Source organism: Sorex araneus, chromosome 10 (genome assembly GCF_027595985.1).
Source record: "Sorex araneus isolate mSorAra2 chromosome 10, mSorAra2.pri, whole genome shotgun sequence".
NCBI lineage: Eukaryota > Metazoa > Chordata > Mammalia > Eulipotyphla > Soricidae > Sorex > Sorex araneus.
Window position 1 is genome coordinate 60,701,268 of NC_073311.1, and position 19,011 is coordinate 60,720,278.

At 40.7% G+C, this 19,011-nt stretch overlaps 1 protein-coding gene across 4 annotated transcripts in view; it reads right to left on the reverse strand.

Annotated features, from left to right (window-relative positions):
• The window catches only part of SLCO1A2 (solute carrier organic anion transporter family member 1A2), a 55,947-nt gene extending 42,702 nt beyond the window's left edge, over positions 1–13,245 (reverse strand). For 2 of the 4 annotated variants that reach the window (XM_055118619.1, XM_055118617.1), the window contains exons 1-3: positions 13,099–13,245; positions 3,953–4,143; positions 3,495–3,615 (exon numbers count right to left, since the gene is read on the reverse strand). In XM_055118619.1, coding sequence (XP_054974594.1) covers positions 3,495–3,513 — 19 coding nt within the window. In that variant the 5' untranslated portion in view covers positions 3,514–3,615; positions 3,953–4,143; positions 13,099–13,245. Of the gene's footprint in view, positions 1–3,494; positions 3,616–3,732; positions 3,903–3,952; positions 4,144–13,098 lie in introns of those variants that run through there. The other 2 variants (XM_055118620.1, XM_055118618.1) reach the window with 1 other exon arrangement.
• Between the last annotated feature and the right edge of the window lie 5,766 nt (positions 13,246–19,011).

Here is a 19,011-nt window from a genome sequence, read left to right on the forward strand (position 1 = left end):
ATAAATAACTCCCTGATTTCCAAATTCCAGAGATACTTCTTGGCTTACATGTTTCTGAGTCATTTGTGACCACTCATCTCTGCTTTCTTTCTGAAATTCTCTTTCCACCCTCCACAGATATATCTACCTATCTGCTAGATTTCTGTGTGTTCTTCTTTGCTTTACTTCTACCACGCATCTTCTCTTGGTTTAAATTTGTCATTCCCAGGGTTTTAACCACCTACTGATTGAAAGCTCTCCACTGCATACATAGTTTATCTTTGACAATGAGAACCTTTTTAGTCTCTTCTCATCTTATTGACCTTCAAAATCCCTTTCATGTGCTACTACCACTGCTACTTTGGAGCTTAGAAAATATGTGTCAAATTAATTAATAAAATGTATAGTTAGTTCCACTTCTCAAAATATTTAGTGACTTTCTATAAATAGTATTCTCTGCTTTTGCATGATGAAACCACATCCATAGCTTAATTGTATCTCCCATTTCTTTCCCACAGATGGTCTGTACTTCTTCCAATGCCTTTGATTCACGATGTCATTTCACCAGTCAGTGCCATTCACAAGAGAGTCCTACTTGCAATGTTGTTTTCCACCTTGTGCATATAATATGCACTCGATTTTCAAAATTCCAACTTGGTCATCATTTTATTGGGGACTCTTGTCTCTCTGCCCCTGAGGTAGCTTTGCCCACTCACTTATCTTCTCACCCTGCTATATGCCTGCCTCAACTAGGCTCTGATCACTGTGCCCTTTACCTGTGGGTCTACGTGCCTCTCACCTCATCCCTCACTACACTAAGAGAAATTCAAAGACAGTGTCATGTATTACTGACTCTCTTGTTTGGTATCCTGTAAATGTCTCATAAAGAATGAAAACCTGCTACAGTTTTACGTGAGTCATGTTATTGCAATTATACAAAAGCATCTTGAAGAAGTGATCAGGATAGAAAGTGATCTGAGTATAAGCCAATATCTACAGTACCAAATATATCTAAGCCAAGAGCTATCTATGTGGCTTCTTTGGTAAAACATGAATAGAAAATTGTGTGGAAAAATCTGGGAAATGTACTACCAAGCACAACATCAGTTATAACTGCTCTGTGAGTAACTATATAAGTATTATTAAATCACTAGGTAGTTATCCTCTATGTTAAATATCATTTAAAGAAGCTCTTATGCTATAAATCTTCGCAGAATACACTATGGCATAAAAACATTTCACATTGCTTTATAATTTAATGGGTGGAAAATTCAGGTTTATGTTTAAAAAGTGAAAGAAAGAAATTGGATTCCTCCGCCCCTCTCGGAGAGCCCGGCAAGCTACCGAGAGTGTCCCGCCCACATGGCAGACCCTGGCAAGCTACCCATGGTGTATTCAATATGCCAAAACCAGTAACAACAAGTCTCACAATGGAGATGTTACTGGTGCCCTCTCAAGCAAATCGATAAGCAACAGGATGACAGTGCTACAGTGCTACAGTTTAAAAAACTAGAACTATTAAAGTAAGTTATAAGTTATACCTGAGAAAATATTTTATGCAAGAGTACTGCTATTTATTTGGCCACTGATTAAGCTGACCGAAGTGGGCATGAACTCCACATTACTTTTTTAAAAATTTTATTGAATATTCATGAGATAACCATTACAAAGCTGTTTATGATTAGGTTTCAGTCATATAATGACCCAAACCCATCTCTCCACCAATGTACGTTTCCCACCACCAATGTCCCCTGATTCCCTCCCATCACCCCCCAACACCCCGGCCCCAGACCCCAGCCTGCCCTTTCTTCTTTCTGAGAGAATGTCTTATGTAGCACTTTTATATGAGTCTAAATGAATCACTGCCCCGGGCTGCTCTTTTCCTGGAGCACTGAATGGGTTGCCTGAACTGGTTCTATTCCCAGAGTAAGAGCAACTAGTGCCTATTCTCACTCATGTCTAGTGCAAAATTATCTCTATATTTACAAAGTCCAGCTTTAACAACAATATTCCAGAGTGGGAGGAAAATGTGTTGAGGTTAAACGTCCTTGGAAACTTTGTATAGAAACCCGCTTAATGAACATATATCTCTAACCTCAGAGAATTGAAAAATTTTAATTATTAACCAATTGCCTCTCAACTTACTTGATAAACATGTGTTTGCAACAGTTTGCTGTCACATTCATATAAATACCAAATATTGCAAACTCCAACATAATCAGAAATGTAAGACCAGTTGCTTATAGATGATATCTGGCTTGATTTTAGGTACAACTACTATTATTAGTAACCATGAGTGCTAATATTGCTAAGCATATGAAAAGAGAAAGACTGGGGCTGGAGCAATAGCACAGTGGGTAGGGCGTTTTTGCCTTGCAAGCGGCCGACCCGAGTTCGATCCTCAGCTTCCCATATGGTTCCTTGAGCACCGCCAGGAGTAATTCCTGAGTGCAGAGCCAGGAGTAACCCCTGTGCATGGCCGGGGGTGACCCAAAAAGAATAAATAAATAAATAAATAGATAGATAGATAGATAGATAAATAAATAAATAAAAAGAGAAGGACTGTAGAAAAGGGCCATTGTTATTACTCTTCTCCTATTTGAGAACCTCAGTTCAGAGAATAAGCAACTGTTCAGAGTCACAGAGAATAAAAGCAAGTGAACTGAGATATAAGCCCAAGAGCCTGATTTTTCATTCTTAATTTACCAACCTAGTTTTAGGAGCACAGAAGAACTGAGGAGTCCATAAAGGACCCCCCCCCCCCAATTAGCATGGCTTTTCAGACAAAGGTTTTCTTAAGTTACATCATAATTCTCCACTTTCATGTACACGTGTATATTTTCCCCACATGTCAATTGAGGCAAGAAAAATGATTGATCAGGAGAAAATTGGTGGCAGTGTCATAGTTTGAAAACTGCTCTCAGGCATTTGTTCCAAAATCAAGGCCAATATTTAGATCTTGGGTTTAAAACAAATCAAATTTTGTTTAAAGAGAGGATTCCTTTGTAGCTATATCAAAAAGGAATCTGCTCTCAAGTAGTCAGAAATACCAGAAACAGCAAGCAAAATGGGCATTTTTCTTACAGGGAATGATTGTTATTTTGCCAGGTTTTGAAGTGAGCGTTTTACTGGGTCATTGTGAGATAACACTTGCATACAGAACAGCCAAACACTTGTTCAGTGAACTCTTTTCTCAGAGAGACACCGTCATTCCTCTTGCCTAGAAGTCCCAGAAAGGTGAGCATGAAATCACCTCAGAAAAAATAAACCCTTTTGTAATATGATGTGTGCCTGAAAAGTTTCCAGAATCTGTTTTGATTGACTTCATTCCTCAAAACCATTTCTGATTGAGTTGCCCAAATCAATAATTCTACTTGCTAAGCCTCCTCACAAAATATTTCATTAAAACAAGAAATGAGCGATATATTAGTACAAGACATTTATACTGGATAAGTAACTCTTCAAGGTCTGAGATAAATACATACACAAATATCTATACATTAAAAATTGCATACCTTTAACTTGGAGAGACATCTTATACTATGGGTTTCAATTCTTTTGTCGGTTTCTCCCATGTTGCTCTTCGGAGTATTCCAAGGTTTTGTGTTTTAAATCTCGGTATTTCTTAATTCTCTCCTTTTAAGAAGACAAAAATTGAGCAAATCACTGACAAAATCAATATTTATTATTTATTTAAATAAAAAAGCTGATTCTGAGTAACAGCATCAGAATCCATTCCATTACCAAAAATACCTGGAATTCTCTCTTTAATTTTCCATTGAAAAGGCTTCAGCGAATAACATTAGTTACTCTTTAGTTACTAACTTTAGTTACTCTTTAGTGAGATTAAAGATATTAGAGTAACTTGTTATGATTCCCTTATGAAATAATGACCAAATTAAAAAAAGAGAGAGAACTTTTCATTTCTTTCGCCAAAACAAACAGAAAACCGAAGCGAAGTCCCAAGACTTACGTGAAATGCTGCTTTTAAGAATACACAGGCTTTGATTTGTGTTTGTGCTCGAAATCTGCTCCGGAAAGCCTACCAAGGCTCAAAAATCTGTTTGGCTCGTCTCCCTCTCCAAGTTCTTTGCGTTCCAAGGCTTCCCTGGAGTCTGAAGAAGGGAAACACTTTCTGGGGCACCACTGCTCATTCACGGAAACCTGGGGAGACGTGGAATTTTAATCATGGAAATAGCCTAAGTAAAAATAACAAATAATTCTATGATCTCAAAAAGAATTCTACAATGGCCAGTTAAGATGTGAGGCTCAAGACGGAACTTATAAGAGCGGATCTATGTATTTCCAAATGCAATAGAGCTATGTGACGGCTGTATGTTTGTGTAGAACCGTACACAGCTTTACGTGCAAAGCGAAGAGATGACTTAAACTCTATAAAAGTTTTCTAAGCCCTGGTCGAGATTTTATCTTATCTGGAAACTAGAACAATATTTTCTGCCAAAACTGAAGCTGATTTTTGCTTTGTTGCTATTGCTGGTTTTGTTTCGGGGCCAAATCCAACAGTGCTGAGGGATTATGTCCAGTTCTGCTGTTGCGAGTTGCTCTTGCTGGTGCTCAAGAGCAACCGGTGTTAGGGATCGAACCCGGGCCTCCCACATGCGAAACCTGCACTCAATCCATGGAGTGATGTCTCCAGCCCTAAAACTGAAGTATTTTTGCTCCTGTAATATCTATTTTAGTAGTTCACTTCAGGTTGCCAGCTAATTTCTTAACAGCATCCCCAAGGTTAGTTTATTAAAACTTTCTGAACAATATCCACTTCACAAGTGATACAGAATGGCAGTTATTTTCCAGGCATTTTTAGTCCAGCCTGTTCAAGCTCTGTTTTCATTCTGTCCCTGCTTGTCAATATTTGAGTCCAAGCAATAGGGGAGAGAACATCTCCCTTTTTAATGTCAAAGTCGCTCACTCTTTATTGGCTTAAAGGCATGTCTGTTCTAAACGTTCAATTTCCTAAGTATTTTGGGGACAAATCAACTGGTGTGAGTGCCCTGGAAATTTTCACGAAGGGCCTTCTGACACCCTTAGCTGTGAACAGTGGATGGTGTGAACAGTGAATGGTGACTTCTGCTCCTAGGATCACAGTGTCACCAACAAATCCCTCTGAGTTTTGTCAGCATGCTGTAAAGACTTGTTTCAAAATAAGTTTACCACCTTGAAGGAAGTTCTGTAAGTGATTATCTTAACTGAGATCAAAGGTAGTGTTTAAAGTGTGAATGAACGAAATGTGACTAATCATAAACATTCTTTAATTTGCCCACTTAAACGATGAAAGCATTTTAGCGTTTCGTATACACATTTAAAATTTCTAATGAGAGAAAATAAATCAATAAAGCTCAGTGCCGTACATGTAACAAAAGTCTTGAAACCTGAAGCTAGTGTCCCCCTCACTCGGGTGCATTTTGGCCCCAGGTCAGGGAATGCACAAGAGCTTTCTTCATACTGTGTGTAAGTGCCAGCCATGGAAACAGTCCCCTTTTGTGAGGACTGGATTGTTTACACGGTGACTTCTGCTCCTAGGATCACAGTGTCACCAGAAATCCCCCATCAATCCTCACTGTTAATGGAAAAACAACTTGCCGAGTTTTGTGCAGTGGAGAAGCCTGTGATTTCTCAACTTCATTCTTCGAATGAGAGTCGCTAATTCTTCCGATAGCTTCCACACAAGAAGGTGGCATTTTCAGCCCTGATTTCCAGTTCCAACTATAGATTGGTTGGTTAGTAGGTTGGTTGTAAGTTGGTTGACCTTTTTTAGGGGCGTCACACCTGGCGATGCACAGGGGTTACTCCTGGTTCTGAACTCAGGAATTACTCCTGGCAGTGCTCGGGGGACCATGTGGGATGCTGGAAATTGAACCCAGGTTGGCTGCGTGCAAGGCAAATGCCCTACAGGTTGTGCTATCGCTCCAGCCCCTGGCTGGTTGGTTTTTAATCATGACAAAACACATTATAAAATTGCTCATTCACTGCAGGCATTGGGCAGCTGGCCTTTAGAACTTCTCGATTTTGTGTAAATGATACTCTACCCATGAAATGGCAGCACTCTGGGGCTTTGACACCCTTTTTGAGAGCTTCTCATCAGGACTTATCAATCAAAAGAGGATGCCACTTTTTTTCACAATAGAAGAGACTTTTGTCTGTGCTCTTTCCCCTGAGTAACATATACAGACATTTTCTTTTACAGTTCTGAATCAGCCAGGGGAAAGCACACATTTAATTTTATAGTACACAATCCCACAGAATTAACAATAACAACAACGATAAAAACCTTACTTTATAGTGGAAAACTAGCGGTACATACATGAAGAAGGCTTAGGAGAACATCCTTCCCCTGGGAAAAAGGAGGGGGTCACACCAGCAAAAAAAAAAAATTAAAAAACGTATGAAAATTTTATTTCCAGAATTATCAAATAGCTCCTATCTTTGCAGGAAGAGATCAGTCTGTGTTGGATTCCTGGGATAATTCCACTGAGATCATTTCAACCAATACCCAGCTGAGCCAGCAAGTGCCAATGAAGCACATGTAGAATCAACAATGACTTTTTGTATAATGCCTTTCAAATACTTTTGTTTCTGTTAGCTCAATTTTATCAGAAACCAAAAGTAAGACATTGGATTCTGAAAATAAGCCATAGGTATTTGTTAATTTCCTATGCTCAGAGGCACTTTATCACCTAAGACAAAGCAAAACTTGAAAAGAAACTTTTCTGCCTACAGAATATTCTTTATATGGCATTTTCACATGCAGAGAAAAGAACAAAAAAAGACATAGAAACACAGACAGAAACTTATCAGCAAGCTAGCAACAAAAATATTCTTTCTGTTACTTTTGATAATCTCCTGTTTTACTCTGGGTATAGACTAAAACGTGGAACCATAAAGCTGATGCCCAAATTTGTGTCTTTAGGAGAACTAGTTGTAACAATCCTCAGTTTTAATTATAAGAATAGTTGGTGTTTCTGCACTGGTAATGTAAGCCGTTTTGTTTCTTTACATTATAATCCCTTATTATTCTTTTTATTTGTCCTCAGGGCATAGTTTGGCTACCAAAACATGATTTATTATGTAACAAAGGAAAGTAAACATTGATTTCTTTTACTTATAGAGATCAGAGTTTATCTGTTTGTAAAGTTCCCTAAAGAGCTGAAAACAAAATTTTATGTAATTTGCTAGCCCATTTAACTATGAATTTGTTCATTCACATTAATAGAGGTAGGCAGCTAGATTTTATCAAAATGTTACAGCTTTAACTGCAAAGATCTTAAGGAGTTTGCCTTGCATTCACCTGACCTGAGTTTGATAGTCTCTGAGCCCTGTCAGGCATGATCCTAAGAATATAATCAGGAGTCAGCCCTGAGCACTGCCAGGTGTGACCTCCAAATCAAAACAAACAAAAATGTCATACTTTGCAGTCCGGTTGCCTTACATTTAAACCTAGCTTAGTTGTAAGTCTTAATTTTAACTCTTTAAGCCTATATCTCTCTGTATTTATGATATGAAAATATTTGTGCTTGCCTTACAAGATTTTTATGAATATTGGATTTTTAAAAATATACATAAGACCCTACCAAGGTTACTGAAAAGAATTAGTCACTCTGTAAGTGATAGTGATTATTATTCATTTATTCTGAACATTTTTTCTTTTAGGGTCACACCCACCAATGCTCAAGGCTTGCTCCTGGCTCTGCACTCAGGAATCACTTCTGGCAGTACACAGGAGACCATATGGGATACCAGGGATCAAACCAGGGTCGGCTGCATGCAAGGCAAATGCACTTCCAGCTATATCACTCTGACCCCAATTCTGAAAAAAAAATTTTTTTTTTTTTTTTGCTTTCCAGGTCACACCTGGCGATGCACAAGGGTTACTCCTGGCTCTGCACTTGGGAATCATTCCTGGCGGTACTCAGGGAACCATATGGGATGCTGGGAATCGAACTCAGGTCAGCCCTGCCTGCTGTGCTATCACTCCAGCCCCCCCAATTCTGAAAATTTTTAAAACCACAATATTCCAAACAAAGTGATTAGTGTACAGAGACAAAAAAAAATGAATACCTTGGGCCAAAGTGATAGTACAGCGCGTAGGGCGTTTGCCTTGCACACAGTCGACCTGGGTTCGATTCCCAGCATCCCATATGGTCCCCCAAGCACCACCAGGAGTAATTCCTGAGTGCAAAGCCAGGAGTAACCCCTGAGCATCGCTGGGTGTAACCCAAAAAGCAAAAAAAAAAAAGAATAGCTTATTTGTGTTGGAGCGTTAGTACAGCAGGTAGGGTTCTTGGCTTGCATGTGTCTGACCCCCGTTCACTTCTCAGCATCTGATATAGTCCTTCAAGTCACCAGGAGTGATTCCTGAGTGCAGAGCCAGGAGTACCACTGGGTGTGACCCACAAAGGAGGAAAAAAGAAAAGAAGAGCATAAATCCTTTGCTCTCAAGGTGTCATATAGGCTATTGCAAGAGACAAGCAATGACAGTCATAAATAACCAGTGTCATAATGCAGATGATAATTGTTTGGAAAATCATTTGAATGTGATCTAGTAATTTAACTACTTTGGCTTTAAAATGCAGCACAACTGGTTTGAAGGCCAGTTTTTCAGAGGAGCTCTGGTCTAGTCTCTTTATCTTCTTACAAGTGAAGATTCAGCAGGGACATCAGAGCCTGTAGCAGAGAGTTTCAGCGCAGAAATTAGACACAACAAATAGTTACAGGAATTAGTCAGTGAGGTGGACAGCCACTGGGGATGCCCGACTAGCCAGAGATTAGCCCAGTGGGAAGCCGGGACTCAAGGTCCTCATGTTCTTTAGAAAAAGGAAAGATAGGATTGCTGGCCTGGGAGATCTCAGAACCATTCCCTCCTCGCAGGCTTAAAGGGAGGCCAAAGAGATGCCCTCGCTTTTTATAGTCTCCCAACCCACTTGTTTATGGATTTGCCCATTCTTATTCATAGCCATAGGGAGCATGCTTGCAGCCCCACTCACTTCATTCATTTACTGGACACCCCCCAAAGATGCATTATACAAGAAGCACGAAGAAGCCTATTTTCTTTTTCTGTTCTTTACCTTTTTTAATTTTTTTTTGCTTTTTGGGTCACACCCGGCATTGCACAGAGGTTACTCCTGGCTCATGCACACAGGAATTACTCCTGGAGGTGCTCAGGGGGCCATGTTTGATGCTGGGAATCAAACCTGGGTTGGGTACATGCAAGACAAACATCCTCCCTGCTGCTGTGCTATCACTCCAGCCCCAGGTCTTTAAAACTTAACAGCTTTTGGGGCTGGAGCAATAGCACAGTGGGTAGGGCCTTTGCCTTGCACGCGGCCGACCCGGGTTCGATTCCCAGCATCCCATATGGTCGCCCAAGCACCGCTAGGAGTAATTCCTGAGTGCATGAGCCGGGAGTAGCCCCTGTACATTGCTAGGTGTGACCCAAAAAGATATATATATATATATATATATATATATATCTTAACAGCTTTGAGTATATTATGGTTGTTTTTTCAGATAATTTATTTATTCGGTTTTTTTTTTTTGGCTTTTTGGGTCACATCCTGAGCATGCCCAGGGATTACTCCTGTCTCAGCACTCAGGAATTACTCTTGGTGGTGCTTGGGGGACCATATGGGATGCCGAGGATTGAACTTGGGTTGGCCGCGTGCAAGGCAAACACCCTACCTGCTTGTGCTATTGCTCTGGCCCCGTTTATGGTTGATTTTTGTCTTATTTTTCCTTTGGAACTTCTGCGCTGTTTTCCACAAGGATTATTATACATTTTTTCCAATTAAGAAGTGTAAGAAGAAAGAATAAGCGTGACTGAAACGGATTCTCTGAAAATCTAATTAGAATGCAGCCCATTTCTAATTGATGTTAATGCTATAATCTCAACTTCTTTTATTTTCCTGTTTCTCAATTTCGCCTTCACGCAGAGCCTTTTTCAGCATCTACATCATCTGTCTTATCTGGCTATTTGTCCTTGAATTGAGCAAATGGACCGAAACAATCAGATGTTTCCAGATTGTCAGTGTCAGAAGGTACTCTGGTCTTTTATCACAACTTCCCCCCTGGTTGTTTAAGGTTACAGGCCATCGTGGTAGCAATTCTGCTGAGTCCTTGTTATCGGTACATGAAGCAAAAGTTTGGTTTACACAGAGGAAGGGTTTGAGATTTGGGATGAAGAGCAGGTGAGGTGTCCGGAAACCATCAATCAGTGACTCATCCCTCTTTCCGATCACCTCTCAACTGAATACGGTTCGTCAGCATGTGGTTTGTTTCATTAGACAATTTTAAATGACCTTATTCCTCAGTATACACGGCTTTATTTATACTTCTAATGGACCGTTAGCTGAAGATGTGGACTCATGACAGTCGTTGACATTAAACGAAAACAATCTAATGGAGAGCACAGACGGGGGGGGGGGAATATAAAATTTCCTCCAGATATCATTCATTCATTTCATTCATTCATTCATTCATTCATCTCATCAGCTAACTTCATTCTTTTGTTCAAAAGCTGTTACCTACTTATTTATAATCATGGTTTTACTATCTAAAAAAATTATTGTAAAGTAACAATGGAATAAAATGGTCATTAAATGGCTTCTCATATTCAGAGAAAAATATGCCAGTAATGATTTCAAATGCATTCTCTTATTTTCTTAAGTTTAAAGAAAATTTTAAAAATCAAATGATTGAGATTATTATTTAAAAAAAAAAAAGTTGGGGGCTGGAGAGATAGCACAGCGGCTAGGGCATTTGCCTTGCACGCGGCCGACCCGGGTTCAAATCCCAGCATCCCATATGGTCCCCTGAGCACGGCCAGGGGTAATTCCTGAGTGCAGAGCCAGGAGTAACCCCTGTGCATCGCCAGGTGTGACCCAAAAAGCCAAAAAAAAAAAAAAGTTGAGTTGTGGGCAGGGAAACAGTGCAGGAACTAAGACAGGTGCCTTGAATGTGGTGAATCCTAGTTCACTTCCCAGCACAATGTGGTCCCTTGGACATCGCCAGGTGTGCCCCAACACTAAGCCCCTCCAGAATGGTCCAGGTTATCCCCAGCATCACTGAACCTCAGGCCTGTGCAGTGAAGCCCCGGCCCAGGTGTCTGAACATCGCCAGGAGTTGCCCGTTACCTCTTGGACACTGCTTGGAAGTTCCCCTCAATGACTCTTTGTAAATAGTTAAGTGTAAATTTTCCAAACATAATTTCATCTTTTTCTTATTGTGATACTTTGTGGGGGTGGGGGGTTACATTGGGGCCATACCCAGGGGTGCTCAGGGTTTATGCCTGGCTCTTCATTCAGGGGTCACTCCTGGTGGGGCTAGGGGGACCGTATTGGGTGTTGGAGAGCTAACCAGGCAGGCTGCAGACTCTCTCTCCAGCCCCTCTTTCCAGTTTCACACAGAGACACAGTACACACTTTAGTATATGACTCCCTTGAGCCAAATATAACAAACAATAACGTTCTTTTTCTTTCTTTTTTTTTTTTTTTTGCTTTTTGGGTCACACCCGGTGATGCATGGGGGTTACTCCTAGCTCTACTCTCAGGAATTACTCCTGGCGGAGGTCAGCGCAGGTCGGCTGCGTCCAAAGCAAACGCCCTACTCGCTGGTATATCGCTCCAGCCCCACAAACAATAACATCCTTCAACTTGTTTCCTACACCAATCATGCTTTTCCCCACAACATTAATTTATAAAAAAAAAAAAAGTATATCAATTGCTAAGTCATATGATGTATGTATAGGACATTTGTTTTTATGTTTAATATTATTAGATACCACAATTGAATGACATTTGTAATTGTCCACAAACATACTGGTCCTTTCGTCCATAGTACATACAAATTATATTGATCAAATAGTACATTTTAGGTGGAACCATCTGTTTCTAAATAAACTTCAACATTTCCCCCACAAAAGATCATGCCTTACCTTACCATGCCTAAAAGCGAACTGTAAGTTTAAGGATATTGGCAAACCCCTCGCCAGTCAGGTTTTCCTCTGGCAAAAATGCATTTCCACCATGGGCGCACATTCAGAACACTCACTAAAGTACTTTCTCACACTTGCCATTGAGATTGAAACCCAAAGGCTCAGTGGGGGGAAAGTTTCAAAGGGGTGAAAGCACACACCTTATAAGCAGGATAAGGGGTTCATGCCCCAACACCAGAGTGGGTCCCAAACACTGCACTGAGCACTTCCAAATATGGCCCCCAAAATTTAAAATAAAACAAGTGCTTACTCAAGTAGATGTTTGGGGAATGTATGTTAAATATCTGCCTGCATGCTGCCATCTTTCCATCTATTCATAGAATATAACTCTTCCAGTCAGAAATAAATTAGAAGTAGAATTTTTATAGGGTTCTGTGTATTTAATCTGCTTCTTGAGAAGATCATGACTACTATCTTAGGAACTTTTATTGACTCACAACTGCAAAGATAAAAGTTGCAAGATTACATAGAATTTTCATGAACTTAATTTGTATTTAATAATGTGAATTCAGTATTGTATTCACCTGCTTTCCGTTGTGCCAATAATATCCTTTCTAGCTTATTCTTTTAGATAACCCAGGGGGCAAGCTGGCATTGCAATTTCTTAAAGTCTCTCTGTCTTAGGGGGGGTAATTTATTTTTTAACTGAATAACAATGAGACACACAGTTACAAAATTGTTTGTGATTGGATTTCAGCCATGTAATGTTCCAACATCCACCCTTTGTACATCCAGAGTACATTTCTCATCACCAACATCCCCAGTTTTCCTTCCCCACCATACCCCCATCTGTAGGACAGGCACTTTTCTTCTTTTCTAATACTGAAAGATATACAGGCATATCTCTTTATCTATTATCAATATTCAGTTTCTGTCCAAAGTGATCATTTCCAAATATTATATAGTCCTCCTGGCCCCTGTTTTCCCTGACCTTAGTGAATAGTCTCATACAACTTTTTTATATCCCACAAATAAATGCACCCTATATATGTCCCTCTCCTTCTGACTCCTTTCACCCAGCATGATTCTCTTCCATATCTGTCTAATTATAAGCAAATTTCATGACTTCATCTTTCCTAACAGCTTCATAATATTCCATTGTGTAGATGTACCTTAGTTTCTTTATCCAGTCATCTGTTCTCGGGCACTCAGGTTGTTTCCAGATTCTGGCTATGGTGAATAGTGCTGCAGTGAACATAGACGTGCAGGTGGTGTTTCTTCTGTGAGTATTTAGGCCCCCAGGTTATATTCCCAGTAGTGGTATTGCTGGATCAAAAGGGAGCCCAATTTCTAGTTTTTTGAGGAATGTCTATATTGTTTTCCCAAAAAGGCTGGACTAGTTGGCATTCCTACCAACAATGAATGAGAGTCCCTTTCTCCCTGCACCCATGCCAGCACTGGTTGTTCTTGTTCTTTTGGATGTGAGCCAGTCTCTGTAGTGTGAGATGATAACCCATTGTTGTTCTGATTTGCATCTCCCTGATGATTAGTGATGTAGAGGATTTTTTCATGTGCTTTTGACCATTTGAATTTCTTCTTTGAGGAAGTTTCTGTTCATTTCTTCTCCCCATTTTTAATGGGGTTGGATGCTTTTTCTTATAAAGTTCTACTAGTACCTTATATACCCTATATATTAGTTACCATATTTTTAGTCCATTTTAATCAGCAACAGTGAGTCAACCATTTGGAAGATTTTTTTCTTTGCTTGGATTTTGTTTGTCATTTGGAGGATTTTGGTTTCGTTTGGTTTGTTATTTCCTGACCTTGAAATGAGATTAAAAGAGTAAGTCAGTCATTTTGTAAAATATTCCTCATTGTAACTCTATCTGGTGTTTCCCTGTAATTCAGCTTTGGTCACGTGTTTGGTCAGGAATAGAACTGGTGAAAGATCAGGGTCTTCTCCAGGCATATCCTCAGTCACGTGATGTCAGTTTATTTCAACACAAGAGATGTCACCTTTAAGCATATGTTTTAAGTGTATTTGCCAATTTTTCACCATAATTACTATTCTTCCTTGTTTTTAAAATGTGGGGACATTTTAAGATTATATAAATCTCATATTTTCCCATAGCTTAAATTCTCTAGTTTTAGCATCTGTTGATGATTTTCTAATGTCACTATCCATGCCATAGTTCCTCACGAACTTTCTACTATATAAAAGAGAGCTTTGAAGAATAGTAGAGATGTGTACTAGGAGGATTGCTCCATGGTTTGGAAGCCATCCTCACACACTAGGGGAAAAGGCAACCCAGATAGAGAAGGGATCACCAAGTAAAGGGTACTTAGAGGGCCTGCTAGGGGTGGGAGATGTGAGCTGAAAGTAGACTACGGACCGAACAAGATGGCCACTGAATACCTGTATTGCAAACCACAACACCCAAAAGGAGAGATAGATAAAAAGGGAATGCCCTGCCACAGAGGTGGGGTGAAGTGGGGGGATGGGTGGGGGGTGGGAGGGATGCTGGGACCATTGGTGGTGGAGAATGGGCACTGTCGGAGGGATGGGTACTCGACCATTGTATGACTGAAAAGTAAGCACGAAAGTTTGTAAGTCTGTAACTGTAACTCATGGTGATTCATTTAAAAATAAAAATATTATTAAAAAATATATTGAAAAAAAAAAGAAAAAAGAGACCTTTTCAGTCAGAGAGATAGCACAAGAGGTAAGGCTCTTGCCTTGCGGGTGGCTGCCCCCAATTTAGTCCCTGGCACCTCGGTGGTTCCCTGAACACAGAGCTGGTGTTGGTTCCTGAACACAATCAGGTGTGTTCCAACCTCCTTGGATACCCCACATTTTTGTCAATAAAAGTGTTTCCATTTTTCTCTAAACATTGATCTCTTCGTTTACTTCCATATGAAACCAAAAATTTTATTTTATTCAGTGGGTTAGATTATAGTCCCTTTGTTACTATATTTATATTCACATTTCTGGCGGGGTCCATTAAGCTGGTTCCTATTCCTTCTGATCTCTCCCTGGTCCACTGGAAGCTGCTTCAGATTGATGCCTTTATCCTTGGCACATCCCATTATTGGTGATTTGGATTCATGTTTCACTTACCCTGACATAGTTTGCAAACTAATGTTTTCTCCATGAATCTGGTTGCATTAATGGAAAAAAATCTTTAGGAATAAAAATAGAATGAATATAACTTCTAAAAAGACACATAAACAATGTGTCTCTATATGAATTGGTAATATAGAGATTGATTAAATGGGAGAACCAGGTTTATACTGATACCCCAATTCCATGCCCATAACATCTCCCATCATATCTTCTATTAAAATAAAATCATTGCATGATTTCTTGGAAAATATTTTCCCTCTCATTATCAGCTTTATGGAACTGCTCATCTTGGGTTTTCCTCCCAAGAAGATTATGTTTTTCTATAGTAGGTTTTGGCTCCCAAACCTAATACACTAGATCATGTTATCTTTGGATGCATTGACCAAAAATTATACACAATTCTTAGTTCACCAATTCAAAATAAAACTAAACTCTCAGTAGACTATAGACCAAACATGAAGGCCACTCAATACCTCTATTGCAAACTACAACACCCAAAAGGAGAGAGAACAAAAGGAAATGCCCTGCCGCAGAGGCAGGGTGGGCTGGTGGGGGTTGGGGTGGGAGTGTCAGGAGGGATACTGGGAACATTGGTGGAGAAGAATGGGCACTAGTGGAGGGATGTAAACAATCACTGTATAACTGAAATGCAAACATGAAAGTTCAAAAGTTTGTAACTGTACCTCACAGTGATTCACTAATAAAAATTTTAAAAAACAAAACAAAACAGTAACAACAAGTCTCACAATGGAGACATTACTGGTGCCCGCTCGAGCAAATTGATGATCAACAGGACGACAGTGCTACAGTGCTGGTAGGTTTAATGTTCTGCTACCGCATGTCAGATTTTCTAAGAATTTTTATATAAAGGGTTTTATGTCCAAAACAAATAAAACTAAACTTTCAAAAGAGCTGTCACTACTTTAATTATTACCTACAGAAGACTACTATTTCTATTTGCAGATGCTTAATGATTTGCTCACATATACCAGGTCAGAGTACTCTGACATCCAGCCTGTTAGCTCTGTGTTTCTATGCTGTTTACCAACCTGAAGCCAGAGGAAGTCTTTATTACACTTGTTTCTGTTGCATATTTTGTCCTTGTTTTATTTTGTTTTTGTATTTTTCTATTTCTATTTCTCTTTGGCACTATTGTGGCAACGTGGGAAGATGCCATCCTTGACAACATTGACAAGTAATACAATTGACTGGATCAGCACCTCCATGACTGCACGAAGAATGCTGAGAGTGAGAAAGCCACAAACAGATGCCTGTCTTTGGAAACCCTTGAGCTCATTCGTCAAGGTGGTTTGGCATGAGCCTCAGGCAACCACAAGCTAATGTCCGAGCTTGCAAAGCTGTGCAGAGATGCGATAAATAAAGACCTCAAAGAGAGAAGAGCAGAAGTGTTGGCCAATGCAGCAGAAGCCAGGAAAAGTATTTGCAATGCTCGCCTGTCGTTCACCAACTACAAGACCAAGATGACTGCTCTCCGACGTTCTGATGGATCTATCACATCTTCCAGAAGGGCAATGGAGAGGATTATTCATGACTTCTACTCGACAGCCACATCCACCTGCCCACATACCAAATTCCATATTCCATATGGGATGGATATGTCATTCCCAACATCCTCCCTTCCAAAATCCAACATGCCATTTCATCGGTAAAGACACATACAGCACCCAGTTCAGACAAGGTCAGACCCAAACACCTGAAGAATCTGCCTCCAGTACTCATCAATACACTGGCTTGGCTCTTCACATGCTACCTGTCTGAATGCAAGGTTCCATCCCAGTGGAAAACCAGCAGGACCATTCTGTTGTACAAGAAGGGAGACATCCACGACATCGGCAACTATCGCCCAATCTGCCTGCTGTCTGTCGTCTACAAGTTGTTCACTCGTGTCATCCTGAATAGAATAGTCAGAACACTAGATGAAGGACAACCATGCGAGCAAGCCGGGTTCCGAAGGGGATTCAGCACAAAAATCATATTCACACAGTGACCAAACTCATTGAAGTTTTTCGAGAGTTCAAGATGCCTCTCTGTCTAACTTTCATCGACTTAAAGAAGGCCTTCGAGTCTGTTGAGACTGAATTGGTCATCGACTCCCTAGCCAAACAGGGCGTTCAAACTCAGTACATCAAGATCCTCCACAAGCTGTATTATGGATTCACCCCCCAGGATCTCACCATTCTACAAGGAAGTGATCATTGACATAAAGAGAGGGGTTCGGCAGGGTGATACCATTTCACCGAAACGCTTCAGTGCCACCCTCAAGAACGTCATGCGACGACTGGAGTGGGAAGGAATGGGAGTGAAGATAGACAGTTGGCAATTACACCACCTCCGCTTCGCTGATGACATTGTTCTCATAACACCAAACATTAGCCAAGCAGCACAAATGCTGGCAGACTTCGACTGTGAGTGTGGAAACAAATGCAGCTGAACCAAAGGCATATCTTTTTGATTCCACCGTTCTTCCTGTACTAACATACGCCTCAGAGACCTGGGCCCTACGCAAACAGGATGAGAACGCTATTCGGGTATCCCAGAGAGGAATCGAAAGAGCTATGCTTGGAGTACCATGTCTCACTCAAGGAATCTGGAGTTCCAACCTTGGTTGACAGTCAAGAATCAGAGACACTGTCTGGTTTGCCAAGACATCAAAAATCAGATGGACCGGACATGTAATGCAATTCAGAGACAACCGCTGGACTAGCGCTGTTACTGACTGGATTCCACGGGACATCAAAAGACTTCGTAGCCACCCACCAATGAGATGGTCAGATCAGACTTCTTCGTCAAAGCCCTGAATGAACTGTTTGAGGCTCTTCCTGTTCCTGACGCCTGCTCGAGCAAATTGAAGATCAATGGGAAAACAAGTGATACAAGTGATTTTTCTATTCATGTTTTGCCAGGGCTGGAGCGGGTAGTGCATTTGCCTTGCACACGGCTGACCCAGGTTCAATTCCTCCACCCCTCTCAGAGAGCCCGGCAAGCTACTGAAAGTATCTCGCCCACAGCCTGGCAAGCTACCAAGAGTATCTCACTGCACGGCAGAGCTTGGCAAGCTCCCCATGGCGTGTTTGATATGCCAAAAACAGTAACAACAAGTCTCACAATGGAGATGTTACTGGTGCCCGCTTGAGCAAATTGATGAGCAACAGCATGACAGTGACAGTGATAGTGATGTTTTGCTAGAGAGTGCAGTTCTAGGTCAGATCTAAGACAAACATTTGCCTCTGATTCAGCAGGAGTATAAAGTCTGCTATTACTCTACCTGTCAGCATTAACACCACCCCCACTTTGCTCTTCACCTCTTTATCACCTACCAGCAAAACCCACTGCACAGGATTCTGTTAGTCTTTTTACATCCCTATTTATGACAAAGGATTTATTATCTGCATTAGAAAGAACAAAGTTGAGTGAAATCTGAAAAATATTGAGGTTAAAAAGAGCAGATGCACAGAATGAATACTGTAGTCTTACTGAAGAAGGCAAGCTGGTAAGAAATAAAATTGCTCAGGCATGGGCTAGAAAACATGGAAAACAAAGGAAGCTAACAGAATCTGGATGAGGAAATGGACTGCGGTTAAAGGGGGAGGCTGAGTTCTGCCTTCACCCCAGTGTTCAGAGAGGAGACAGGCAGAGAAGGAAAGAAATCCAGGAGGGAAGAAGAGAACTAGAAATAATCGGTAAACAGGCATCAGGGCTTCAGTCATGCCAGAGACATGAGTGAGGCTTAGAGCCACAAACCCAAAACAACAGATGCAACAGAACTGAAAACGTGAGATCTACACAGCAATCATTGAAACTTTGTAATGTGCCTATCAAGTTGACCCGTGGGGTGGAGTGGGGTTGGGGTGGGGAGGGGATCTGGGAACACTGGTGGAGGGAAGCTGATACTGGCGGAGGGATTGGTGCTGAATTATTGTATGCTAAAATGCAACTATCA